The sequence below is a fragment of the Oncorhynchus mykiss genome, chromosome 19 (genome assembly GCF_013265735.2).
Source record: "Oncorhynchus mykiss isolate Arlee chromosome 19, USDA_OmykA_1.1, whole genome shotgun sequence".
Taxonomy (NCBI): domain Eukaryota; kingdom Metazoa; phylum Chordata; class Actinopteri; order Salmoniformes; family Salmonidae; genus Oncorhynchus; species Oncorhynchus mykiss.
Genome location: NC_048583.1, coordinates 35476124 through 35504123, shown reverse-complemented (window position 1 = coordinate 35504123; position 28000 = coordinate 35476124). Strand labels below are relative to the sequence as shown.

Genomic DNA, 28000 nt, shown 5'->3' with positions numbered 1-28000 from the left:
TGTTACTGTTTCCATTCCCATCGCTGTATTTCCTGCATGTAGAGTTAGTAGGACCCATCTCCAGTGAGCTGTTCTCTGTGCCCCCCCCCCCCCCCCCCCCTCTCTGTCCAGACATGGACGATCCCCCGATGGCCTCTCGGACCCCCAGGATCCGCCACTGCTCCCAGAGCGAGGATACCCCGGCCTCAGAGTTGTTTTCGGCGTCTGGCGACCTGGACCCCCAGGGGTCCACGCTCCCCCGCAGCAGCAGCGCCTCCGACATCATGGAGCCCTTCATCGCCGAGAGGGTCAAAGGTGCACTTCCTGTCCCTGACAGCCCCCCCTCTCACCCCACCACTGCTGTCTCTGTCCCCCACCACCACGCCCTGCACCCCCCCAAACCCCCCACTACCCTAGGTAGCAGCGTGGCCTCTCTGGAGGTGGGGGATAGCATCTATGACCACCTGTGGCAGATGATAGGCCCCCGCCCCCTTGCCCCTGACTGGACGTGTGGTGGAACCTCCTTCTCCTCCACCCTCACCCAGTCCTCCGAGAGAGAGGAGGGCGGGGGGACTGAGGGTGAGGAGGACCTGCTTAGCTCTCTCAGGGAGTATCTGATGCAAAGAAGCCTGGAGGAGGGAGGTGGAGGGGGGGAGAGGGGTGGTCCTAGTGAGGCTGTGGAAGGTAGCACTGTGGCTGTGACGGTACAGTCAGGGTCACAGCAGGTCAGGAGACAGGTCCAGGTAAGGCAGCAGAGCAGCTTGGACTCAGCAGAGGAGGACAGTGCAGAGGCAGAGCCGCAGCCTCCTGAGAGGAGCATTTATGAGTGTCTGGAGCAGAGTGATGACTGGGAGCTGGCCAGCAGGGGGTGCTCTAGTCTAGACCAGCAGGTAACTCCTCAGGGCACAGAGAATAGGGGGGAGCCCCACTTGGTCAGGCAGAATGCCACAGAGTGTGAGTATAATAACGAGACAGGAGGTTCAGGCCTACAAGCCCCTCAGCCCCTGCAGCAGTCCCATTCTCTCCACCATGCCCTCAAGCCCAGGTTGGTCCGGGGCAGGCTCAAAAAGCACCACGGGGGAGGGGTGCACGTCAGTTTCCGGCCCTCCACAGAGTCTGTCCAGTTCCACAACCCTCTAGACTCCAAGGAGGCCCACTGGAGGACCAGGCTGCGCCGCCTCAGCCACTTCAGCAGCCACTCTGTAGGAGTGGGGGGGTCTGGAGGGGCAGGAGTGGGTGGGTCAAAGGGTAAAGAGAGGTCAGGAGGGGAGGGGGTGAGCGGAAACGGGGAGCAGCCTGATGGGGAGGCCAGTGGAGTGGGGGGTCATGCGACAGGGCAAGGGCGTGTCCGTCTTGGGCGCTCTGCCCTTCGGCCCCGTGGGACCCGGTCCAGATCCCAGGATGCGGAATCGGGGATCAGTCCCTCTCGACAGCAGCAGGGGGCTCTGTTGGGCGGTGTGTATAAATCTGTGGTCCATGCTCTCTCCAAGCCCAAGGCCCACGCCTCCGGCTCAGCGTCTCCCCAGCGGCACAGCAAAGCCCCCGGCGGGGCCACAGAGGCGCCCCTGAGGGACCTGTACACTCATGTATTGGGCTATTTTGGAAGAAAAGCACCAGGTGAGACTTCAGTTGCGTTGCTGTGCTCCAAGGCACTACCACAACATGGAAAACAAAACGACAAAACAAAAACACAAAGCACCACCGTTCTATCTCCTCCGTCTTTTCCGTTTTTAATTAACAGTTTTTTGCTGAATGTGGATTGAATTGAAGCTTTTTTTTGTGTTTCCTGTTTTAAAGTACTGTAGCTGACACAATCCAAAAAAAGAACCAAAGCCCGGCCGAAGGCCCCCCTTCCTCTCCTCCTGGGACGGCTCCCCCCTCCTCCTCTTCTTCCTCCAGCTTCTGGGACTAAATCTCTGCTGCCCCTCCCCTTCCCTCCCTGGATGCTGCATGCGGCCTCACACGTCCCCCTCAGCCTCCTCAGATCACACAACACCATACAGCACAACACATTCACTGCGCACACACACTGGTCAATTCTACAATCTCATCAGGCCAAAACAGGCTAACTAATTTACAATAATACATTGACATATAACACACACAGTGTAGCATTATAATGTCCTCTGAAGTCATTTCTTTCATTTATACAGGAACATTAGCCTGGGAAATGTGTCTGTCCTCTAGTCTGCGCTGATGCTCTGACATGTCATTATACCTCCAACCAGGTGGAGGCAGTATAGCCCTTCTGATGGAGAATAGGATTTCAGCACCACCAACTGGCAGGAAAGCTTTAAGCTGGGTCCTCTTGAGTCACCTCAATGACACACTACTGCAAAGTACCATGTCTCTTCTTTTTTCTTCCCCTTGGTTTTACTGATACTATTTTAACAGTTAACGGAAAGATTTAGTGGCTTCTTAGGGCAGTAGACACTTTTTAAAAAAAATGGCAGGTCACTAGAACTAAAACCAATTTGGAAGCTCAGACTAACCAGAGAAAGTCTCAGGGCGTGATGGGGACAAACTCTTTGCTCTCTGCTTCTCTCTGACAATCCAGCCCAACGGAGAGAAAAAGTACATATAATAACCACTACCACTCTGTTTTAATAATGTGTCATGGCTTTTTTTTTGTGTATGCTGCCTCATCTTTCAGTACCTCTTGGCTACCCAGTTAACACACTGGCTACCCTCTCACCTAACCACAGTTGAGTTAACGTAGCTTGACTAATCTCTGTTCTGTGGTGTGCTGTACTCATGGCCTCTCTCTGGGAATGCATGTGAGTAACTCCTGCATTGCTTCACTGGTTGTACCCTGTTGTGTTGGTTGGCTTTTCTTTAAGGTTGTTCTGTTGAGCTTTGTGCATCAGTTACCTTAATTCTTATTCTCTATATAACATCACATACAACACCACCGTCACCTTACTGTATGGACCGATACTTTTACACAGGCACACATTTCTGAACTTAACATTCTCCACAGCCTATAGGAAGGACATGCGTTCAAGATTTGTTTCCCCAATGCTATTGTGTTGATCTGTATGCTAGTGAGATGAAGATGCTAGTAGTTGTCGTGCTGTGTGTGTCAGTATCTAGAACGGTGGGGTGACGTGCATGTCCTTTGCTCTCTGCCTGAACACAGCCAACAAAGAGGAAACTTGTCAGAAGATGCGGCCTGTGTCCAGTGACGCAGGCAACAGCAGCCAAAACTTTGGCGACCTGATGGACGAGTTTATCCAAGAGCGTCTGCGAGCGGGAGGCACCTCTGTAAAGTCGCCGTTCTATTCTCTATTTTCTCTATTTATCTCATGCTCTCACACACGCACACTTAGTTTATCAGCTGAGTGAGCAAGTGAATGTCCTCAGCTCATACTCCCTGAGTGTTAACTTTATTCCTAACATCAGAGTACTATCTTCTCTCTACCCCTTTCTCTCACTCACATGTCCTATCTACCTCTCTTTGCAGGGTATGACCAGGCGTGGCAGCAGCCCCGGTAGTCTGGAGATCCCTAAGGACCTGCCAGAACTCCTGAACCGTCAAAACTCCACACGACCCGTGGACGACCCCGGCGTGCCCTCCGAGTGGACCTCCCCCGCCAGTGGCAGCAGCAGCGACTTAATCAGCTCCGACAGCCAATCGGACTCATTTAGCGCCTTCCAGTATGCCAACTGCAAGTTTGAAAGTAAGTCTGACATCACCACGGCTGCTGCTCGCTCACAGTGTAAAAAAACATGGCGGTGTAACTAAGTAACATAGCAGTGGATTGTAGCTTGCTCTTGACATGCTGGAGGAGGACTACTTTCTCTGACCGTTGTGGCGCTGTTAGATTTCAGCTTTGGTCCAGATGGCGTTGGTGCGGGGTCGTTGGACCAGGATAACACTAGCCTGGCAGGAGTACCCCAGACTGCAGAGGAACAGGAGCTGTCCAGCCTCACCACCCTGCACATTGACTCAGAGACCAGTAGTCTGAGCCAGCTTGGCCTGTCTGCAGATACCGTCACCATCACAGGTCAGAGCTGCAGATCAACAAATCAGAATACATCACCTTTCAATGTCCACATCTCTCATCCTTTTCTACATCTTAGTGACTTTCCTACTTAACAAAATCACTTGAATCATCTGGAAAAATATGGATTAAATCCAATCAACTATTATTACTACCTAATTAATTACATTCCTTTGTTTTTGACTCCCTCCAGGTTCAGAGAGTGCGTCCCCGATGCATTCCCTGGGGGGTTCCCGCTCTCAGACCCCGTCCCCAGCCACGCTGACCTCTGAACATGTAGCTCTGCAGCACAAGGACCTGCAGCTGGATGAGAAACTACATCGCTCTGTAGTACAGACTCCAGATGACCTGGGTAATACACATACACACTGCTCTCATCACCTAACGCACAACACACTCAGCCTTTTTGGATACTAAAAGTACCATCCCTCTTCTATCCTCTCAGAAACCAGTGAGTTCCCTACAGAGGACTCCAGTGTGATGGCTGGTGGCTCGCTGACCGGTTGGCACGCTGATGTTGCCACGGTGATGTGGCGGAGAATGCTAGGCATTCTGGGAGATGTGAACACCATTAAGGACCCAGAGATCCACGCGCAGGTCTTTGACTACCTCTGTGAGCTGTGGCAGAACCTGGCCAAGGTAGGGAATCATATGGGTACCAATCCGACTGTGTACTCCATACATTGACAGGCCCTTAGATCGCGTCACACATCAGACTGGTTCACACAAGACACTCACACTCTCTCTCTCCCCTCTCTCTCTCCGCCTCTTATCATTCATTGTGTCTCTCTCTCTCTCTCGCATCAGATCAGAGATAATCTGGGGATCTCTCTGGACAACCAGTCGTCTCCTCCTCCCCCGGTCCTCATCCCTCCCCTTCGGATCCTCACCCCCTGGCTCTTCAAAGTTCGTACCTCTCACCGTTCCCTTATATAATCCGTTCTGGAAAAGTCACTTCACTTCTTCACGCGTTATCCTCTGAATTTCAGGGAAACAAATGCGCAGATGCAAGCGAGCATTCTTTTTACCATGACCCTGATGTAAAAGTGAACAAAGTTATACTTCTACTTTTGTATCTGTGACTGCTTGTTGTTCACTGTACAGGCGACCATGCTGACTGAGAGGTACAAACAGGGAAAGCTGCACGCCTACAAGCTCATCTGTAAGATCATGAAGAGGAGGCAGGACGTATCGCCCAACTCTGACTTCCTCACACACTTCTACAACATCATGCACTGTGGCCTCATGCATGTCGACCAGGTGTGTGTGTGTGTGTGTGGCAATCTGCCAATCTCCTCGCGTCATGGTGAATATTGGTCTCCCTCTCTCTCTGTAACACTCTCACTCTGTGTTTCTCAGGACATAGTGAATACCATCATTAAGCACTGTTCTCCTCGGTTCTTCTGCGTCGGCCTTCCTGGGGCCACCATGCTCATCCTGGACTTTATCATCGCAGCCAGCAGAGTCACAGCCTGCTCTTCGCTCAACGTGAGAACATCACCACCATTCACCCTCTCTGATTCCATATACACACAAATGATCAGGGCTCAAAACTGTCACCAAAACATACTCATTTGCGACCCTTTGACTTGGCAGTGCGACACCAATTTTTAAGTCTTAGCTTGGGCGCCAATGAATTGTTTTTTTTAGTTGGTCACTTTAGTTTTTGGTTCACAATAAAAATACAAAACATTATTATTATGACATTCTGACAGAGGGGAGTTACAGCTGTCTGTGAATATATAATTTATCACATCTCAATTTTGAGTTAATGGCACCACTTTACAGCCGGAGTAGGCTATGTAGTACACTATTTATACAAAAGTATGTGGGCAGCCCTTCAAATGAGTGGATTCGGCTATTTCAGCCACACCTCTTGCTGACAGGTGTATAAAATCAAGCGCACAGCCATGCAATCTCCGTAGACAAACATTGGCAGTAGAATGGCCTTACTGAAGAGCGCGGTGATTTTCAACATGGCACCGTCATGGGATGCCACCTTTCCAACAAGTCAGTTTGTCAAATTTCTGCCTTGCTAGAGCTGCCTCGGTCAACTGTAAGTGCTGTTATTGTGAAGTGAAACGTACTTTTATAAGCCCACTCATTGCGCAACAATTCTAAATGCAATCGCGTGTTAAAAACAGTTTTGATGGTCACAATTAAATAGAGCAATTTTTGGTAATTGAAGCGCGCTTCTCATTCAAGTGCATAGGAAACCGTAGGCTGTCTTCAGCATGGTAGATTGGTGATAGTAGATTGACATAGGCTAGTGATGAGATCCAACTGGGAATTATATGTTGCTATCGAAGCTCTAGTTTTTAAATATAATATGGTTTGAGAATAACAATATTGTCAGGCCAGGCGTATAGCCAATATGCTGTGATAATCTATTTGGCCTACTGCCCAAACCTCATTCCTACAGAACTGTTTCTATTAGGTTCATGTTACATTTCTTTTAAGTATATATGAAAAAATATATAAATCTGAGTGGTAGATCTCGGCTTGCTTTTTGACTGCAAAAGTGATCTGGACACACTTCTGAATGCACCACGCTACACTGACCCCCCCCCCCCCCCCCCAGTACAGTTCGATAGTCTGTTTCAACACCGTCATCTTCTGTTTGCCCATGACTGGATTGCAAAGGATAGTGTTGTGATATGGATTTAAACTGTGGATGTGAGTTGACACCCCGTCTGTCCGTCTGTCAGGCCCCGCGGGTGGAGGCTCAGATCCTGCTGGGTTCTCTGGTGTGTTTCCCTAACCTGTATGAGGAGCTGCCCGCCCTGCACCCCACCACCGCTGACGTGGTCATGACCAAGTTCAGAGACGTCAAGGTAACTGTCCTCATGTGGGGTGGTTGCTTAACTCTGGTCTTCAACCTGTAGTAACCGGTTCCAGAGAAGTGGTCATTTTGTACCATTTTACAAGATGGTCAGAGAGAGGGGTATATTGAAAAGATAGGAGGGGGACAGAGTTTGTCAAAGGGCAGTGGGCGTTGAGTTTATTACCAATACTGACAGGGGCATTAATGACCTGGAGGTGGCATCACTAATCACCAGTAACCGTTAGACCACCTAACCCACATACTGTTTGATGTTGTATCAAACACACATTAAACCTAATTACCTTTTTTTTTTTTTTTTTTCTATCCCTGTGGTGCTGAGGGAGCATCAACGCCAGCCTAGCTAACTCTCTAATGGGTGATTAGCTATGCCACAGGCGCCCATTCACAGGACCTTGTTGTTATTGGGCCGCTTTTGGTTGATTGCTGGTTAAAGAGCTAATTCCATGCATGAGAGCGTTTCATATTTGGACAGAGACTTTCACACGATGGCATCTGATAGCCTGGGTCTGGCTATGAATGACAAAGCACTGGTTAATTCAGCCAATAGGGAGTCTCTTTTGTATGTGTGTGCATCTGTGTTTTCAGCAGACCTACAGATTTTGCTGGAGCCCGGGGAATAAAACCGTCTGATTCGTACATTCATCTGTCGATTGATTGACTCTGTTCTCTGTTTTAGGAACACATCATCAAACACATCCTGAGTTCAGCAAGAGATGAGCCTTCAGCCCCAGCCAGGTATTTTTTCTCACGTCTCGAGCTCTTGAATTAAACGACAATCAACATTTACATCACTGACATAGATTATACGAAAACATACATAGACAGTTGTGAGGTAGGTTACTAGCATATGACAGTAAAGCAGTGTTTGTCTCTCTGACCTGAGGAAGACATCTGCCCAGTAGATTAATGTAATAATAATGGTGATAATGGTTGTGGCAGACAATAGGCCATGAGAGCTCGGGTTTTGGAGGGGGAAATAATCAATGCTGTCAGATTTGTCTGGTCATCCATACTATAACCTAGCCAGACAGACAGATTAAGCCAAGTGTCATCTGAAGTAATCCACTGACTGTAGGCTTATGGGGGAGTGAGTAGTAGTGTTCTCCCCTTGCCGCCTTCTGTGTCCCAAATGGAACCCTATTCTCTATATAGTGCACTACTTTTGACCAGATCCCTATGGGCCCTGGTCAGAAATTTGACACTTTTCTATGGAGTAGGGTTCTATTTGGTGGACAGTCTCTGTCTTCTGCAGGACCTGGCCCCCTTGGTGAAAGAGGTGCTAGTTTGGGTGTCAGTGCCACGGTGTTAGACAGCTAAATACTGAGAGACCTGGGGGGCTGGACGTGAGGGAATGGGGAGGAGGGTGTCACTGTTTTGTCTGTGGTGACATTTAAAACAGTCCTTGGTTATACTGTAGTCTACATAGCATATTGTCCCTGTTCGTCTCATACAAGGTCAGACTGACAATGACATTACCAGTTGATTAAGCGTTTACATTGCATTTGGAATGTATTCAGACCACTTCCCCTTTTCCACGTTTTGTTACGTTACAGCCTTATTCTAAAATTGATTAAATTAATGTTTTTCCTCATCAATCTACACACAATACCCCTTAATGACTGTAAAAACAGGTTTTTAGAAATGTTTGCAAATGTATTAAAAATAAACGGATACCTTATTTACATAAGCATTCAGACCCTTTGCTATGTGACTTGAAATTGAGCTCAGGTGCATCCTGTTTCCATTGATCATCCTTGAAATATTTCTACAACTTGACAGGAGTCCACCTTATATATTCAATTGGTTGGACATGATTTGGAAAGCCACACACCTGTCTACATAAGGTCCCACAGTTGACATTGCATGTCAGATCAAAAACCAATCCATGAGGTCCAAGGAATGGTCCGTAGAGCTTCGAGACAGGAATGTGTTGAGGCACAGATCTGGGGAAGGGTACCACATTTCGTTTGCCGTATTGAAGGTCCCCAAGAACACAGTGGCATCCATCATTCTTAAATGGAAGAAGTTTGGAACCACCAATACAATTTCTGGAGCTTGCTGCACGGCCAGACTGAGAAATCGGGGGAGAAGGACCTTGGTCATGGAGGTGACCAAGAACCTGATGTTCACTTTGACAGAGCTCCAGAGTTCCTCTTTGGTGATGTAAGAACCTTCCAGAAGGACAACCATCTCTGCAGCACTCCACCAATCAGGCCTTCATGGTCGAGTGGCCAGATGGAAGCCACACCTCAGTAAAAGGCACATGATGTCCCGCTTGGAGTTTGCCAAAAGGCACTAGAGGACTCTCAGACCATGAGAAACACGATTCTTTGGTTTGATGAAACCAAGATTTAACTCTTTGGCCTGATTGCCAAGCGTCACATCTGGAGGAAACCTGGCACCATCCCTACGGTAAAGCATGGTGGTGGCAGCATCATGCTGTGGGGATGTTTTCAGCGGCAGGGACTGGGAGACTAGTCAGGATCGAGGGAAAGATGAACGGAGCAAAGTACAGAGAGATCCTTGATGAAAACCTGCTCCAGAACACTCAGGACCTCAGACTGGGGCGAAGGTTCACCTTCCAACAGGACAACGACCCTAAACACACAGCCAAGACAGCGCAGGAGTGGCTTCGCGACAAGTCTCTGAATGTCCTTGAGTGGCCCAGCCTTGAACCCGATCGAACATCTCTGGAGAGACCTGAAAATAGCTGTGCAGTGAAGCTCCCCATCCAACCTGACAGAGCTGGAGAGGATCTGCGGAGAAGTTGTGCCAAGTAAAGGGTCTGAATAGTTATGTAAATGTGATATTTAAAAATGTTTTATACATTTTGCTAACATTTCTAAAACATGTCATTATTGTCTGTAGATTGAGAGGAAAAAAATGATTTAATCAATTTTAGAATAAGACTGTAACGTAACAAAATGTGGACAAAGTCAAGAAGTCTGAATACTTTCCAAATGCACTGTATGTATGTGTTAATGTGGGTTTATGGGTTACCAACTTTAACATGTGACATAATTTATAATGGGCTAAGATGTCTGTTTAAAAAAAACAGCCCAATAGGAAATGAATAGTTGTCATGTTGTTTGCCCCCGTCAGGTGTGTGGCCCTGTGCAGTCTGGGTATCTGGCTGTGTGAGGAATTGGTCCACGGCACCCAACACACTCAGATCAAAGAAGCCCTCAACGTCATCTGTGTCACTCTGAAGGTAGCTATATATAATATGCCACTTTACTTAGCAGACGCTGTTGTCTAAAGTGACTAATAGTTCTGTGATGTGATCGCTGCAGGAATTGAACCCATAACCTTGGTGCTTTTGGCATCATCTGCCATGCACAATGACTTGAATTTTGAAATGTGTTGCCTTGCCTTCATCCCTTGCCATGGGAAGTGTTCTGTTGCAGTCCCTGGTTAGAAGTAGCACAGCAGCAGCAGTCTCCCTGTGGCCTGCCCTGGTCTGTGTGGTGTTTACTGGCACACTTAGTTTTAGCCTGCCTGGAGAGAGAGAGCGATGGGCTGCACTGAGTAGCCAGAAGAAGCTTACTGACACTACCGTCTGGTCTGGGCCCCCCCACACACTCACACCACCCAACTCTAACCCAGCTAAATCTGGCCCGACTGTCAACATGTTTGGCTTCTCCACTGCGCTCCACTCTCCTCAGACAGAAGGCTAATCCAGTGAAGAATGCATGCTCCACCGACCTCAAGGAATTATTATATTTCTATCGTCTGAAATGAGGGCGCTTGCCAAACGGCCCCCCCTTCTCTCCCTCCTCCTGTCCATACTGTTATCCAATCAAATGGGATGGCTGGTGATCCGGCCCATTGTTTTGTGTGGGCATTGGCACTGCTGGTCTGGAGAAGCACTCTGCAGTCTTCCTGAGCCAGGGTCACAATGAGAAGGAAAGGAGGGTCGTCTCCCTGAGCCCCTCACACACCCTCACACAGTCACAATGGCTCTTGCTCAATTGTCTAAAATGTCTGTCCTCTCCACCTCCTTTCCTTTATTGCACTGATCTGAAATAACTGACCAGGTGAAAGCCTGTCACCTTTTCACCTATCAAGTCTTTTCCAATTGGTGAAGATGAAAGGGAGGAGATTTTTAAGCAATTAAGATGGTGCCAGAAAGAGGAGGAGGGAATAGCAGAGCCTCTTCAGCCTACACCTCTCACAGTGAGAGGAGGGTCGAGTCCCCCACCCTTCCTCTCAATGAGTGTTTGGGCCTCTTCCAGTCAGCAGAATTAGGCTCATCCACACCTTAATCCTGATCACAGATCAAGACAGTCTCTGACACAATGTGCTGTTTTTCTCCTGTCAGCTTGGCTCTACACCAGGGATGGGCAACTTTGATGGGGGGTGGGGGCCACAAAAAAATCTAACTCATCATGAGGGGCTGCAGTGGCTCGTGGGTCTGCGTACCCACATCCATACCCACATATGCAGTCAGAGCCTTAGACTTTTGGGGGCCCTAAGTCAAGTTGTGTTGGGGGAGGCAGTTTTATAGCAAGTTTGCTGCAATTCTACCATTTTGCCAATGAGCGGAGAGAAGATTTAGCAGTTTTATAACTAATTTCATGCAATTCTAGAAATTATGCCATAGGGTGGAGAGAAATGTTTGCAGTTTTTAATATGATATCTAAGTGAGTGACTTAACAAAATCAATGGCTGCTGGTTCACTAATTCAACCATTTTCACTACAATCTACAAAATGTTAGCTGACAAGGGCTTATTAAGTGGCTGTCATTTACTGACAAAACAAGTGAGAAAATGCTGATGCAGCCACATTTCGAAATGGCACATTGTGTATTCTACTATTCTAACTCTCAACAGTAAGTTGAGATGTTTTTTATGTGTTTTTGGCAGGGGGAGATTGATCCGCAGACCTACAAAAGGGGGGGGGGGGTGCCCGCGGACCGCAAGTTGCCCATCCCACACTACATCTGCTGAGAGTAGTCAGTGTGTTTTTGTCTGTTTTTTGTTTTTCAGTTTCCAAATAAAACTGTTGCGCTGGTGGCCTCCGACATTCTGCACTTGCTCATAAACTATGTCGATGACCTTCAGAAATTCCCCCCAGACACTCCAAAGAAAATAGTTGAGGTAAATTTGCGTGTCCATTTTATTTATGCGTTAAGATATGGAAATTATTCCTGGAGCTTTTCAAGAGTATCCTTCTTAAATTACAAAACAATACCGTATCTTTTTGCTTTCAATTTTGTTTTAACTCTTGTTTCAGATCCTCATAGCGACCGTCACTCACCTGCTCCCCACCACAGAATCTTCACCTCATGAACCAGACAAGAGGGTATGTCACCTCACCTCATACACAACTCTCCTAGTCAAAAGGAGACCTATTAATAATACAACGTTACTGCTAGTTTTCTGTTTACAGCACTGGCCTGACATGTTTTTTTGCAGAAGCACAATTCATTTTCTGTCATGATCCAGTATTTTGTTCTCTGTTTATTGATGTAATCAAACTGTATTTGTTGTGGCCTGTCTGTCCCTAGTTGGTGGTGTCTCTGCTGTTGTGCCTCCTGGATTGGGTGATGGCCCTGCCTCCTAAGACTCTGCTGCAGCCAGTCCAAACACTCAGCCCTCACAAGGACAAGCCAGACAAGTCTGTCCTCAGCTGTATCTATAAGGTATGCCCAATCCAAAAATTGAACTTTCTATGTGAGCTTTCTGAAGTAGCGTTGTGAATTGATTGACTTCAAGACAATATATACAATTTAAGTCGGAAGTTTACATACACCTTAGCCAAGTACATTTAAACGTAGTTTTTCCACAATTCCTGACATTTAATCCTCGTAAAAATTCCCTGTCTTAGGTCAGTTAGGATCACCACTTTATTTTAAGAATGTGAAATTTCAAAATAATAGTAGAGTGATTTATTTCAGCTTTTATTTCTTTTGTCGCATTGCCTTTAAATTGTTTAACTTGGGTCAAACGTTGCGGGTAGCCTTCCACAAGCTTCCCACAATAAGTTGGGTGAATTTTGGCCCATTCCTCCTGACAGAGCGGGTGTAACTGAGTCAGGTTTGTAGGCCTCCTTGCTCGCACATGCTTTTTCAGTTCTGCCCACACATTTTATATAGGATTGAGGTAAGGGCTTTTGTGATGGCCATTCCAATACCTTGACTTTGTTGTCCTTAAGCCATTTTGCCACAACTTTGGAAGTATGCTTGGGGTCATTGTTAATTTGGAAGACCCATTTGCGACCAAGCTTCCTGATTGATGTCTTGAAATATTGCTTCAATATATCCACAATTTTCCTTCTCATGATGCAATCTATTTTGTGAAGTGCACCAGTCCCTCCTGCAGCAAAGCACCCCCACTACGTGATGCTGCCACCCCTGTGCTTCATGGTTGGGATGGTGTTTTTAAGCTTGCAAGCCTCCCCCTTTTTCCTCCAAACATAATGATGGTCATTATGGCCAAACAGTTCTATTTTTGTTTCATCAGACCAGAGGACATTTCTCCAAAAAGTACTATCTTTGTCCCCATGTGCAGTTGCAAACCATTGTCTGACTTTTTTATGGCGGTTTTGGAGCAGTGGCTTCTTCCTTGCTGAACGGCCTTTCAGGTTATGTTGATATAGGACTCGTTTTCCTGTGGATATAGATACTTTTGTACCTGTTTTCCTCCGGCATCTTCACAAGGCACTTTTTGTACCAAGTACGTTCATCTCGAGGAGACAGAACGCGTCTCCTTCCTGAGCGGTCTGACGGCAGCGTGGTCCCATGGTGTTTATTCTTGCGTACTATTGTTTGTACAGATGAACGTGGTACCTTCAGGCACTTGGAAATTGCTCCCAAGGATGAACCAGACTTGTGAGGTCTTGGCTGATTTTCTTTTGATTTTCCCATGATGTCAAGCAAAGAGGCACCTCCAATTGACTCCAATTATGTAAATTAGAAGCTTCTAAAGCCATGACATTATTTTCTGGAATTTTCCAAGCTGTTTAAAGACACAGTCAACTTAGTGTATGTAAACTTCTGACCCACTGGAATTGTGATGCAGTGAATTATAAGTGAAATAATCTGTCTGAGAACAATTGTCATGCACAAAGTAGATGTCCTAACCGACTTCCCAAAACTATAGTTTGTTAACAAGAAATTTGTGGAATGGTCGAAAAACAAGTTTTAATGACTCCAACCTAAGTGCATGTAAACCTCCGACTTCAACTGTAATGTTGACGTATTCGATTTGATTTGTACATATGCTAGCAGGGATCTCTGCTTCACTTTGACAGCAGCATATAGTGGGGGTGTTGAACACAAACCATGTAGTAGTATTTCTCTGTGTTTAGTTTTTTTTTTTTTTTTTTAGTAATGGAGCTATTAGCAGAGGCTTTCTGTGGCAGGGTGTCTGTCTTTCTCTGAAGTCATTAATGGTGGAACAGTTCAGGACTGCTTCGTTACATCTTTAATACAGACTGGGGGGACTCCTTCCTAATGCATGCCACAGCTGGCACTCAGTGCACCCAGACTCACTCACTGCTCAGTAGTCAGTCCTCGGTAGTCAGCACTCAATCACAGCATTCTCTCTTCCCATTACCACCCTCTCTGTCTCCATGGAAACGCACGGGATTGGCAGATAATTTAATTACTTTCTCTCTTTCTTTTTCTCTCTATAGAATACTACAGTCGTGTGAAATACGGTAGTGTTAATTGATTGATTTCTTGGGGCTTTCTCCAATCTCCCCTTTCTTCCCTTCTCTACTCAGGTGCTGCATGGCTGTGTGTATGGGGCCCAGAACTTCAACAGCCCCAGGTATTTCCCCATGAACCTGTCAGACCTGACCAGTCCTGACTACGACCCCTTCCTGCTGCTGGAGAGTCTGAAGGAACCAGAGCCCCTCCACTCCCCTGACTCAGAACGCTCCTCCAAACTACAGCCGGTCACCGAGGGTAAGAACACTACCTGTTCTGTTGCTATTTCTCCTTTTCTCAGTCACATTGTCATCTCTACATATCCTACTCGTGTTTTAGTCCATATAACCTCGTGGATATTCAAAAGCCCCTTTTTAGAAATGTCTTGGTTGCACTTTACACTACAAAGTAACTATAACCATGTTATTACCATTATTCCGATCCTGACATTTTTGTCGCCCCACTGAAATCGTACCAACTATCTGATGAGGAGAGGGAAAATGGATGACCTGAGTCCAGTCAGTGTGGCTGCTCTGCCTCAGATCTGGCCTAGCCCTGTTATGTCTGTAGCCTTCTTCATCATGGTGACTAATGGAGGGTACCACTATATCAGTGCTAGGTGTGGCCTGGCTTGTTAAAGGTAGCGGTGCTAAGGACTGAATGTGATGTGAATGCAGCTAGGTTCCTCTGTGTCCTGACTCCTGTGTTAGATTCAGAGCAGCAGGGAGCCTCTGTACCTGGGCACCTGCAGCTTTTTCCATCAGTAGAAAATGACTAATCATTGGAGCACTTTGTGAGGCATGCTGCTTTCCTTCCAAAGTTGTTAGCAACTAACTGTCTTTCTCTCCGGTCCTCTATCTATCCATTTATTTGTTTATTTCACTCCTTTTCTTTTGGTGTGGCCGAGGATGGCTGGATGGAGAGAGGGAAGGGAAGATGTTACCTTTTTATTTATACAGGTTTGCCTCCATTGAGATCAAAATAGCTTATGCAAGAGAGACCTGTACCTGAAAGGGCACCTTCGATTTTGTTGGAGAGAAACCTATCATCATGTTCTGTCGATAGGCACATTCTTTTTTTCCCTGTAATGGCTCGCTCAGGGTTTGTGCAGCTCTGTGGGACTGTAATTATGCTTATTGCAAAGGGATGGCTGCTAGCACACTGAGTGTGATGGCATTGGCTTGTTCTCTGCATGGTGCCACACAGTTGGCGCCATTGAGGTATCTAGTGTTCTAACTGGAATCTAGCGCTCTACTACACAGACCTTGATTTCTTCATCATACCCTAAATGCGCTTTGATTGGCTAGATTCCACAGACAGAGTCCTCTCCCTCATCCCTCTACACTCTGTTGGAGATAAACTCTGACACTACAAATACCTGGTCCCACTGGGATGAGCTGATACCTACATGTTATTGACTGGCTGACTGACTGGCTGACTTCTCTTTTTCTATCTCTTCTGTTTATTGACACTGGCCTTGAAATGTCAACATCAAACAGATTCCAATACATACCCCTTGTTCTAATTGTGGAGCTCTTCCTCTCTTTATCTCCTTATTCTTCCTCTCTCCCTGTAGTGCGGAGCCGTATCCAGCATGGTCTGATCTCCATCGCAGCCAGGACAGTCATCACCCACCTCGTCAACCACCTTGGCCACTACCCCATGTCTGGAGGCCCTGCCACCTTGACCAGCCATGTCTGTGAGAACATGGACAACCCCTACAGCGAGAGCCCTGACCTCGCCCCAGAGCTCTTCGATGGGCCCAACCTACAGTTCTTTGTCCTGAATGGTACCACCCTCCTGTCCTGTCTCCAGATCCGGGCTGAGGACGGTGTGCCCGGAGGTGGGATGTCTGCAGGCCTCACCACGACCAGCGCCTGTGTGAGGGTTATTGTTAGGGATATCTCCGGCAAACACTCGTGGGACTCGGCTGTACTGTACGGCCCGCCTCACTGTGGTGCTCCTAACCAGCCCCTGCACCTCTACAGTAAAAGACCTACAGAGAGAACAAATACAGATGGGGAGAAGAACCGAGCAGGGGAGCTTGGAGAGAGGGAAGAGGGGGCTGCACTGGAGGAGGAGGAGGAAGAAGAAGAGGTGGTTGTGGTGCTGGGAGAGGATGAACTGGGAGAGGAGGAGCAGGGGGAGGCTGTGGAGGAGGAAGAAGAGGGGGAGGAGGAAGGTGCCTTGGAGCTGATGGCCCCGCAGGCCAAGCGTGTGTGTCGGGAGGTGGTTCCGTCGTGGGACTCCCTACTAGAAGATGACGTTCTAGATGAGATGCTGCAGTACCTGGGCTACTCCAGCCCCGAGTGTCTGCAGCGTGCCGGTGCCCCCCTCAACATCCCCGCCCCGCCCCCTGTCTGCGTCTCGGAGAAGCAGGAGAACGACGTGATCAATGCCATCCTGAAGCAGTGTGCTGAGGAGAGGGATTTTGCGGTGCACAGGGGGAATGGGCTGAACATGAGGGCTGTGGAGCAGGGGGAGCCGGAGCCCCACAGGCCCCAGTCCGCCTTTTACTACTGCAGGCTGCTACTCAACATCCTGGGCATGAACTCCTGGGAGAAGAGGTGAAAGAAAGACCAACCACACCACAAACTAGGGTCCTTTCAGTAGGGCATGAAGCAGGAGATAACTTTTTGAAACTGAGTGAAAGCGAGGTGCTGTACTACCTTGTCCAAGATGAAAAGCCCATTTTCAGTTTCCATTTCAAACCGTTTCAAAAAGTTTTGCTACAGTGTGCCCTACTGAACAACCAAAATCATAGTTTACAGTTGATTTTAAGTTTTTATAATGAAATAGCTTTATTCTGTAGGTATTACTTTAGAGAACTGTGACATTTGATGACAATGTTTTAGAGATCCAGTAGATTCAGGTAGAGGATGGGTATGTGATGATTTAACTTTAGCTTGTTGTCGGCTTTGGCTTGTTTTCCTAGCTTGTTCTAGGTACTGTGCTAAATTCAGATAGTGGGAAACTGCATTCTGTGTCACTGCTACCACAAGCCTTGTTTGTCTCTCAGCCCGTCAGATTTAGTATAATCAGCTTAGACTAGATAGTCCAGCTATCTCACTCTCTCTCTCGCACTCTCTCTCTTTGTCTTTCTGTTTATCTCCCTCTCTCTCTGTCTTTCTCTGTTCATCTCTCTCTCTCTGTCTCTGTGTCCGTTTGTCTGTCTCTCTGTTTCTCTCTCTATAATCTCATCCACCTCATTTTCACAACACTTCACTTAAATTACTTTACTTAGATTCATTTCCGAAGCAGCTTTTTCTGATGGCTTTTCCCATTGCATTGATGTCTTTGAAGTATTATCTCATTGTATTACGAGAGATGGATGCTGGGTCTTTATTGATGAGAACTAATTGGGCTAAATGGAAACTGCGCATCACATCGAGCCCTAATGGCCGTGTTTATCAGTGAACACATGTTTTCTCCATCCATCTATCCAGGAGCAGTGCTCGACATAAAAATAGCCCCTTCCATTAATTTCTCCCCTTCATTACTCGTCCGAAAATATATCTTTAACAGGTTTGTGTTTTGAATGGGGGAGGGGGGTTTTATGAGTGTGATGGGGGGGTTTATATGAAAGATCTCATCTTAACATATACATTTATTAGCGTACTCCCATCATACAAAGGGAGAATAAAAGGACACAGACCCTGCCTCTCTCTCCTTTAAAAAAATATTTTATTAAATCATGATTTTAAATGGAGAAAAAAATGCATCACTTTCCTTCTCCTGGCATTCATACCACATTCAGTGTTTCCCCTTGGGTTGTTTTCAGCAGCTGTGGCAATGTTGGGGTGGCAGGTTGCCTAGTGGTTAGAGTGTTGAACGAGTAACCGAAAGGTTGCAAGATCGAATCCTTGTGCTGACAAGGAAAAAATCTGTCTTTCTGCCCATGAACAAAGCAGTTAACCCACTGTTCCAAGGCTGTCATTGTAAATACGAATTTGTTCTTCACTGACTTGCCTAGTTAAATATAGGTAAAATAAAAAAGGTTAGCGTAGGGGCGGTAGTGGGCGTGGCCAATTGCGGGGTCTTAACTAAAGTTTTTAAACGCCCTCTTGGCTGCAGATATTTTGTTATTTTCTGTTTTAAAGCTAATCTCCTGAAAAATGAGTGGCTCAAGCATTATTTAAAAATAAAAATAAATCGTTTTTTAACCCTTTTCAGACAGCCAGCGGAATATCACCTATAGTACCCCGCGTAGTACACCACTTGTGCCTCTAGTCAAAGCTGCTAGTGCCTTCACACACGAGGGCGACAGCCACCGGTGAACATAGCAACAAACATTATCAACGTGCGAATAAATCATCGGTATAAGACTATAAGAATGCATGAAAACGTATTTACATGCAACATAAATTATTCATCCCAAATGGATTAGAAAACAATTATTTTTGTTCAAACGTGACTCTGTAAACTGATAGTGTTAGCTAGCTAGAGTGGGTAAGTGAGCTGGTGCTGCTGTTGGACATGCGTATTACCACGCAGGCAACGTTTTCTACTGGGATTGGTCAACAACGACAGCACTGCTTCAAAAATAGAGCAGAATCCTATTTTCTCCCCCTCGGCTGCTTTGCTTCCATGGGCATGAGCACCACTGACCGCTCCGCCTGGGTAGAATTTTGCCCCCGTCTAGGCTTCATTGAAAATTAATGGGCCAGCCTTTCTAGTGGCCGCTGTCTGTTAGCTCCTTTAGACTCTGTCTAGTTTTTATTGGTGATTTGTTAGTTTTCAAAGATGATCGTATCAAAAATATATTGCTCCCTTTTATCTTTTCTACATACTTAAACTACTAAAACCAGATAAAGTTTACACTGACAGCATTTTCCGTCCTGAAAATTATTTTGACTATAGTGGAAACACTGCCGTTTATTCCTCGTTAGACTAATATATTGCAATTCACTCTTGGGGGTAGCGAGATTACACAGCCTGCAAGAACGGCCTTTCATGCTGTTCTCGCTTGCCGCCTCTGAAATGGCTCACTTTCAATGGAGAAAATGAAGACCATTACGTTGTAACAAGCTAATAAAGAGGCCCATACTCAAATGGTGAAAGGATGGGAGGAGGAAAAACACCACGAAACAAAGTCCTTTCATGAAAGTAGTCGTGGCTTTTACACCCCCCACTTGAGGACCTCTCGCCTACACTAAGCTGCTAATGTTCAAGCTCCAGATGGGAGAACATAATGCACAATCTTAAAAACTCCATATCTCATGTTGTGACGCTGGTAACCAAGATCTAAGCTTATTGATTTCTCAGGATCATCTGTGCGTTGCTTGCTATAAAGTAGCAGAGTAGTTGTGTTTTTAGCTAAAATATTGTGAGTGATGATTTTTTGGGGGGTGGGGGGGGTTCTCACCACTGCATGTGTCTTGTTTGGCTGTGGTTTGACTCGATTGGTCAGATTTTCCAGGAAATACTGTGACTAAAACAAAGTGGTGGCCATTTAGGAGTGTGGGCCTGTTAATGTTGGAGAGAGAGTCTGGAGGGAGAGGTCTGGGGCTACTTAGTGAATGTATGTGGACTACAGCCCTAATCACCTAATCACTGTCTGCCTGTAGGGAGTGAGGGTGCAGGTCCTTGTTGTTGTAGAATAGACTAGAATAGATACTTTGTCCATACTCTGTTGTTGTTGCAGTCAAGCTTGATAATCTTTAGAATCTATACCAAGACCTCACGGTGTTGTAAATATAATCTGTAGGCTATGTAGAATCTATGCCACAATTATTTATGCCAATGGCATATACACTTGTTTTCGGTCATAGGAGCAACTTCCATCTCCTGAAGAAGAACGAGAAACTGCTTAGAGAGCTGAAGAACCTCGACTCCAGGCAGTGGTAAGTTACTGTTTCTCTTTCAGACTAAAAAAGTGACTGTTTTACTTTTAGGGAACAACAAAAATATGTCCTTATCTTTCTCTTGTTCGTCTTTTCTTCCAATGCCCCTCTTTTCCTCTAGTCGAGAGACTCACAAGATAGCCGTGTTTTACGTGGCGGAGGGGCAAGAGGACAAGCACTCTATCCTGTCTAACACCAGTGGTAGTCAGGCCTACGAGGACTTTGTCTCTGGGCTGGGCTGGGAGGTAAGACAGACAGACCCCTGCTCTCTGCACTACAACCTTTCAGCATCACTTTATATAAGCCTTATATGTATCATTAATAGTGAGTTATATTAATATTACGTTGTATTGTTTTCTGCCTCTTGGAGGGACTTTGACGTGGTTCGTTAGGGTTTATGTTTGGTTGTGTCCAGTGCTGATGGTCCTGTGTGTGTGTGTGTGTGTAACAGGTGAATCTGACCAGTCATTGTGGCTTCATGGGAGGTCTTCAGAGGAACAAGAGCACGGGTCTGACCACGCCTTACTTCGCCACCTCTACCGTCGAGGTCATGTTCCACGTCTCCACACGCATGCCTCCCGACTCTGACGACTCACTCACCAAAAAGGTCTGTTATGATGTTCCAGGAAATACCAGTTAATGTCTTTGTGGAAAAAAGTCATGTCGACTGCAACCCTGTTATGCTCTCTTATTGAGATGCACACAATCTGTCTGTACCGCTCACTCCCTTTTCACCCAGTCAGCAGGCTGGATGACCACTGATGACCACTGATAGATGACCAGAGAGAGAGACCCAATGTCTGCTCTGTGTCTCTTACACAGACATCACTCTGTAGTGCTTGTCTGAGCCACCCGACTCCTACAATGCGGAACAAAAGACAGTCTCAGACGGCGCTGTTCGTAGTCCGCTACTAACCATTATATGACCAGCTCTCTCAGGTGGCTCACATTTCTACCTGCAGAGAGCTGTTTCTGTGTGAACTTGAGCCCCACAGAGAAACATGCCATGTTTTGCAACAGAAGAGTAGAGGAAATGAAATGTCCTTCTAGCAACAGGGGGAATGGGGGAGAAACAATATTCTCACCTAAATGTCCTCATGAAGCCCTTTCTCCTTCCGTCTAGCCTCCTATCCCTTTACCTCACTCACCTAATTATCTATATTTTCTCCTTCCCGTTGGAACACGGCAGCGTTTCTCTCTCTTTCCCCCTCCGTCACTTTTACCTCAGACTTCACCTCTCTCCGTTGTTTTTGTCCTCTTCTATGAAAGTCCATCTGCATTGGTATTATTTTTCAGCAGGCAGAAATGGAATAAGAGCGCAGAGGGCTTGGGCTGTAAATGAGTTTGTCTGTGAGGCCGGCTCATGATACAGCCTGTAGCCATAGATGGCCGCAGCGATGCAGGATGAACAATGAAGTATCTCTTAGAGCTGTCCCCTCACTTCCCCTAGCATTCGTCTTCAACAGTGGCATTACACACACAGCCCTGGCCAGACACTAAGGTGCTGCTAATACCAACAACAGACTCATTAATGAACGCAGACCGACAGGAGGGGAATATTGAAATGGGGTGTGTGTGTTTTGGGAGGAACTTGGTTTGACCTGAGAAAGACGTTCATGTGGGGGGTGGGGGGTGGGGGGGGGGTTCTAATTGGTTTACAGTGATGGCCAATAATACACACGCATAGCTGCAGTGTTTTCATATTGAGTATAGTAGATGAGAGGATTGGGATTGTACCAGAGGAACATTGTGGTGTATAATGACCTGTAATAAGCAGATGGATCGTTAGCTGTGAGTTTTAATTTTCTTCCTTTTGTTCTGCAGTGGCTTAGATGAGCGGTTTAGAGAGAGGAGGAGTGTCTTTTATCACAGTCTGATTTGAGGGGTTGAATAACGACCTGAAACACCACTGATTGCTTGCTTCCTGTGAGCACTGTCTGGTTCCTCACTCACACTGCGGATAATGTGAACTAACATGCATCCAGTCCGTCAGATGACCTCTAAGATTTGACCCTAAAATGAAGGAAAATTCTAACCACCGTATCTCACGTAAGAGCCTCCCATTTCATTGCTCAAATCACTCATTCCATCCTCCAGCCCCCAAAATGCCTGTCTGTCTTCATGTACTGCACCAGTCCTCACCGCTCTACTCATAATTCGTTGCTGCAATTTAGGTGGGTATGTATGGCAGCAAAGCAAGGTTTGTACACTACATGGCCAGAAGTATGTGACACCCTTTCAAATTAGTAGATTCGTCTATTTCAGACAAATCGAGCACACAGCCATGCAATCTCCATTGACAAACATTGGCAGTAGAATGGCCTTACTGAAGAGCTCAGTGACTTTCAACGTGGCACCGTCATACGATGCCACCTTTCCCACAAGTTAGTTCGTCAAATGTCTGCCCTGCTAGAGCTGCCCTTTCAACTGTAAGTGCTTTTATTGTGAAGTGATAATGCCTAGGAGCAACAACGGCACAACCATGAAGTGGTAGGCCACACAAGCTCACAGAATGTCACCGCCGTGTGCTGAAGCACGTTACACGTAAAAATCGTCTGTCCTCTGTTGCAACACTCACTACAGAGTTCCAAACTGCCTCTGGAAGCAACGTCAGCACAATAACTGTTTGTCGGGAGCTTCATGAAATTGGCTTCCATGGCCAAGCAGCCACACACAAGCCTAAGATCACCATCACCATGTGCAATGCCAAGCATTGGCTGGAATGGTGTAAAGCTCGCCGCCATTGGGCTCTGGAGCAGTGGAAAAACGAGCTCTGAAGTGATGAATCACTCTTCATCTGGCATTGCGATGAACAAATCTGGGTTATTGGGATGCCAGGAGTATGCTACCTACCCCAATACATTGTGCCAACTGTAAAGTTTGGTGGAAGAGGAATAATGGTTTGGGGTTGTTTTTAATGGTTCGGGCTAGGCCCCTTAGTTCCAGTGAAGGGACATTTTAACGCTACAGCATATAATGACGCTACAGCATTCTAGACGATTCTGTGCTTCCAAATTTGTGGCAACAGTTTAGGGAAAGCCCTTTCCTGTTTCAGCATGACAATGCCCCAGTGCACAAAGCGATGTCCATACAGAAATGGTTTGTCGAGATCGTTGTGGAAGAACTTGACTGGCTTGCACAGAGCCCAGATCTCAACCCCATCGAACACCTTTGAGATAAATTGGAACGCCGACCTCGAGCCAGACCTAGTTGCCCAACATCCGTGCCTGACTTCACTAATGCTCTTGTGACTGAATGGAAGTAAATTCCCGCAGAAATGTTCCAACATCTAGTGGAAAGCCTTCCTAAAAGAGTGGAAGCTGTTATGTCAAAAAAGGGGGGACCAACTCTCTCTTAATGCACATGATTTGGAATGAGGTATTCGATGAGCAGGTGTCCACATACTTTTGGTCATGTAGTGTATGTGTGGGTGGTGGGCCCCCCCCCCCCCCAAACCCCCTTGTTTGTCCCAAATTGCACCCCATTTCCTATGTAGTGCACTACTTTTGACCAGAGCCCAGTATAGGGAATAGGGTACCATTTTGGACCCATAACATGTCTGTCATACTGAGGGGCCTGGAGCGTAGCTCTCGCTCCTGCTCCTCCTTCACCCGGCAGTCCACGCTGCACATGGCCATAATGTAGCCAAATTAGATCTGGCCGTTGCTGTCCCCCTGGTTAAACTCATATCATGACTCCTCAGCAGCTGATTGGATTTGGAGAGGCTGGAGGAGATGCTATCCAACAGAGCAATCTGCAGCTAGACACTAAACCATGTTAACCAGACACTAAAGCGTGTCAGCTCAGCCAGCAAGAGAGCGGCCAGCAGGCGCACACACACACACACACACACACACATACACACACACACACAGTCAGTCTCACACACATACACACTCCAGCCCCGCATATTTATTTGTTTGTTGTTTTGACTAGTATCGTTCCCCCATCTCCCCACAGACAGTGACAGGCGTATTGAAGGTTGAAGGCTGAGAATACATCCACACCCTCTGGGTCTTAAGATTTATGAATGAGGACTGCTGATGTGATATGTGAAGAGGGAGATGTTTCATGCAGCAGCTAACAGCGATCTGCTCTGCAATGGATGAGGATGACATTTTATGAATTGCTGGGAGGAAAAAGAGTTTCCTATTTATTGAGAGCAGAGGATGAGAACAAGGTGCTATACAGGCCAGGGTCATGTTCATTAGGGCACACAACAACATAAACATTTTATGAGCTTTTCTTATTAGATAAGTCCATGTAGTCCCTCCTGTTTTTGTCAGTTTTTGTACCTAGTGAACACACTGTGGCCCTCAGTGATTGAGTGAACGGTAAGATGGAGAAAACGTTGGAAAGATGGAGGGAGCTGTGGTCTAAAGTGGCGGGGGGCGGCTCCTGTCACTCTTCAAGGTTAATGATAGATGAGTCTTAGGCATCCAGCGACCTCTCTGCCTGCCCCACACAGGACACAATGTGTTAGAAGATCCTGGATGAATGAAGGAGCCTTAGACACTGTATTCAGTTGCTTTTTAGAACACAATGAAAAAGATTATATGAACAGGGGGCGGAAACTGATCCTAGATCAGCACCCCTACTCTGAGATGCTTTTTGAATAGGGGGCCCTGAGAGAATGAGTATCAGACAAAGACGGCCTAAGATTTGACATTCATCGGGGATGCCGAGCTCCAGGCTCTCACTTAAAGTGTGACTGCATCCAATCGTCCTCTGCCATGTGTATGAATTACATGAACTTCAACACTATTTTTGAAAACGTTGACATTGACTAGACGGGGACACTCACCCTGTTGCTCTCTCCTCTTCCCCTCTCCTCCTCTCACCTATTTCCTCCTAGCTACGCCATCTTGGGAATGACGAGGTGCACATCGTTTGGTCGGAGCACTCCCGAGACTACAGGAGAGGCATCATCCCCACGGAGTTTGGAGACGTCCTCATCATCATCTACCCCATGAAGAACCGCATGTACAGCATCCATATCCTCAAGAAGCCAGAGGTGGGTTCAGATCTGTCCCAGATCCACCCGAAACTCCCATGTCTGTAGATGTTTTCATCACATTAACATTAAGGTATCCTAGATTCCATTTCCTGTCATTGCCCTGGAGCAAGGCATTTAATTAACTGCTAAATTGCTCCAGGGGCGCTGCATCTTGACTGACCCTGGCTTCCAAACTCTCTTTTTTGTGTGTTCCTCATGGGGGGTTGGGTTAAAAGCAAAAAAATACAAATGTCTTTGGTCTGAAAAATGACAATGGACAATAACAGCTATTCCATATATATATATATATATATATAAAAACCAAATTAACATGTCTCGCGGCACTCCTGCTTCCTGCTCAGTTATGTCCGGACTAATCGGGTCAACATGATTCTTAGAATTAAATTGCGGTATGGATATGGCTAGAAGATGGGTCTGTCCCTTCAGAGTCTGGGGAAATGTGGAAAGATGGCCAGATAAGGACAAAAAAGAGGTCTGGCTTTCATGAAAGTCAATTCTGGCACTGAAACGAAATCAGCCATAAAGTGCTTTTATGTTATTTTATCAAATGAACATTGCATTCCCTGGGATCTGATAGATGAAGACCACTATTTACTGTTATTGGTTTATAAAGTTTCTTATATCATTTTGACTTTATCTAATCAATGGTAACTTCCATAGTTGTTTTCCCTTGCCCTCTCTTCGTCCCTCTTTCTCACTCTATCCCATCCCCGCTCTAGGTCCCATTTTTCGGGCCGCTGTTTGATGGAGCCATAGTGGATGAGAAGATCCTTCCCACCATGGTCCGGGCTACAGCCCTCAATGCCAGCAGGGCTCTAAAATCCCTCATCCCCCTCTACCAGAACTTGTATCCTTCCCCATCTCTACCCTGACTCTGCCTACCTCAGCCGTCCAGCACACTGCCTGTAGGGGGGAGATAAAACCACAATACACTGCGTGATCTGTTACGCCTATCCTCGCCTGTGGCTAGTGCTGTCACGTTAACGTGTTGTTTGTTGAGCTTGTAATTTTTCACTAGCAAGGGAAATCAGTAGAGTGTGTGTGTGTGTCAACTTGCTGTAGCGACGGGCAAAGGAAATAGGTTGACAGACAGACCAGCTCCTGACTGCACTGCAAGCTAAAGAGACGTAATGATAGAACAGCGGCTCTCTCGCTCGATAATTATCGATGTCTCATCCCCTTCTGCACTGTATTTTCAACATGTAGAGCTTCACATTCTGCTTGGTGCAAAGAGGTGACAGCATTTTTCTCCAATAGACCGCAGGAGCCTCTGATCATTGCCCATCGTCTCCTAACGATGATTCAGAGCAATTTGCTTTTGAAATGGTTTGCTAGTGATTTCTATTTTGCCTCCTCTACTTTGACTCACACCAGCGCCAATATCATGGCTACTCTTAAAAACATGAATTTTACTTGATCCCTTTGAATGGCACATTTTTGGGGTGATTACGTAGCTTAATTTTTGCCCAATTGTTTCAATGTTTTCCAATAATGAAATGCTTCAGTAGCAATTTATTTTGCGTGGCCTCTCCTCTTTCTTCTCACTAATAACATGGCTTTTAAACTCAGTCCATCACTAATAACATGGCTTTTAAACTCAGTCCATCACTAATAACATGGCTTTTAAACTCAGTCCATCACTAATAACATGGCTTTTAAACTCAGTCCATCACTAATAACATGGCTTTTAAACTCAGTCCATCACTAATAACATGGCTTTTAAACTCAGTCCATCACTAATAACATGGCTTTTAAACTCAGTCCATCACTAATAACATGGCTTTTAAACTCAGTCCATCACTAATAACATGGCTTTTAAACTCAGTCCATCACTAATAACATGGCTTTTAAACTCAGTCCATCACTAATAACATGGCTTTTAAACTCAGTCCATCACTAATAACATGGCTTTTAAACTCAGTCCATCACTAATAACATGGCTTTTAAACTCAGTCCATCACTAATAACATGGCTTTTAAACTCAGTCCATCACTAATAACATGGCTTTTAAACTCAGTCCATCACTAATAACATGGCTTTTAAACTCAGTCCATCACTAATAACATGGCTTTTAAACTCAGTCCATCACTAATAACATGGCTTTTAAACTCAGTCCATCACTAATAACATGGCTTTTAAACTCGGTCACTAATGTTGATCCTTTTGAATAGTAGCATATTTTTGCCAAATAGTGTCAATATTGTCCAATAATAATATCGCTGTAACAATGTATGTAATGTCAGTATGAACGTTAATGCTTCAGTATATTATACCTTGACTCAATAGGAAAAGCCTCCAGCAGTTTCTATGCAATGTAGAAATAAACTCAAATCTATAACCAAATACCACTTTGCCCTCCAGTCCAGTTTGCTTCTAGGTACTGAGGTGAATGTGTAATTTCACCTATACTTTCTTCCCCATTTGTCATTTATTTTATTCCTCCCTGGAAAGTGCTACTATGTTGACCACTCAAGCTCGCATGCTTCAATCCCCACCTCTAAATATCTCAACCCTCTAACCCCTCTTTTCAAGCTCTCCTCTTTTCAAAAAAGGATAATACTGCTCGAAAACAAAGCAAAAAATAAGGGGGTGAAAAGCCATTCGCATCTGCCATGTCCTCGGAGCGAATGATTGTTTGGCTCGGCTTGAGACTGCTC

At 46.1% G+C, this 28000-nt stretch overlaps 1 protein-coding gene across 10 annotated transcripts in view; it reads left to right on the top strand.

The window, feature by feature from the left end:
- The window catches only part of ralgapa1 (Ral GTPase activating protein catalytic subunit alpha 1), a 78551-nt gene that overhangs the window by 34639 nt on the left and 15912 nt on the right, over nucleotides 1-28000 (top strand). For 7 of the 10 annotated variants that reach the window (XR_005037706.1, XR_005037705.1, XM_036954705.1 and 4 more), the window contains 22 exons: nucleotides 112-1596; nucleotides 3119-3243; nucleotides 3443-3659; nucleotides 3804-3986; nucleotides 4177-4335; nucleotides 4429-4622; nucleotides 4791-4889; nucleotides 5088-5243; nucleotides 5343-5471; nucleotides 6692-6817; nucleotides 7505-7563; nucleotides 9931-10039; nucleotides 11818-11928; nucleotides 12065-12133; nucleotides 12339-12473; nucleotides 14558-14741; nucleotides 16060-17050; nucleotides 20255-20326; nucleotides 20448-20571; nucleotides 20778-20933; nucleotides 25182-25340; nucleotides 26063-26190. Coding sequence is in view for 8 of the 10 variants with exons in the window: in XM_036954705.1 (XP_036810600.1) it covers nucleotides 112-1596; nucleotides 3119-3243; nucleotides 3443-3659; nucleotides 3804-3986; nucleotides 4177-4335; nucleotides 4429-4622; nucleotides 4791-4889; nucleotides 5088-5243; nucleotides 5343-5471; nucleotides 6692-6817; nucleotides 7505-7563; nucleotides 9931-10039; nucleotides 11818-11928; nucleotides 12065-12133; nucleotides 12339-12473; nucleotides 14558-14741; nucleotides 16060-17050; nucleotides 20255-20326; nucleotides 20448-20571; nucleotides 20778-20933; nucleotides 25182-25340; nucleotides 26063-26190 (5170 nt within the window). In the remaining 2 variants the exon portion in view is untranslated. The remainder of the gene's footprint in view (nucleotides 1-111; nucleotides 1597-3118; nucleotides 3244-3442; nucleotides 3660-3803; nucleotides 3987-4176; nucleotides 4336-4428; nucleotides 4623-4790; nucleotides 4890-5087; nucleotides 5244-5342; nucleotides 5472-6691; nucleotides 6818-7504; nucleotides 7564-9930; nucleotides 10040-11817; nucleotides 11929-12064; nucleotides 12134-12338; nucleotides 12474-14557; nucleotides 14742-16059; nucleotides 17051-20254; nucleotides 20327-20447; nucleotides 20572-20777; nucleotides 20934-25181; nucleotides 25341-26062; nucleotides 26191-28000) is intronic. The other 3 variants (XM_036954711.1, XM_036954709.1, XM_036954710.1) reach the window with 1 other exon arrangement.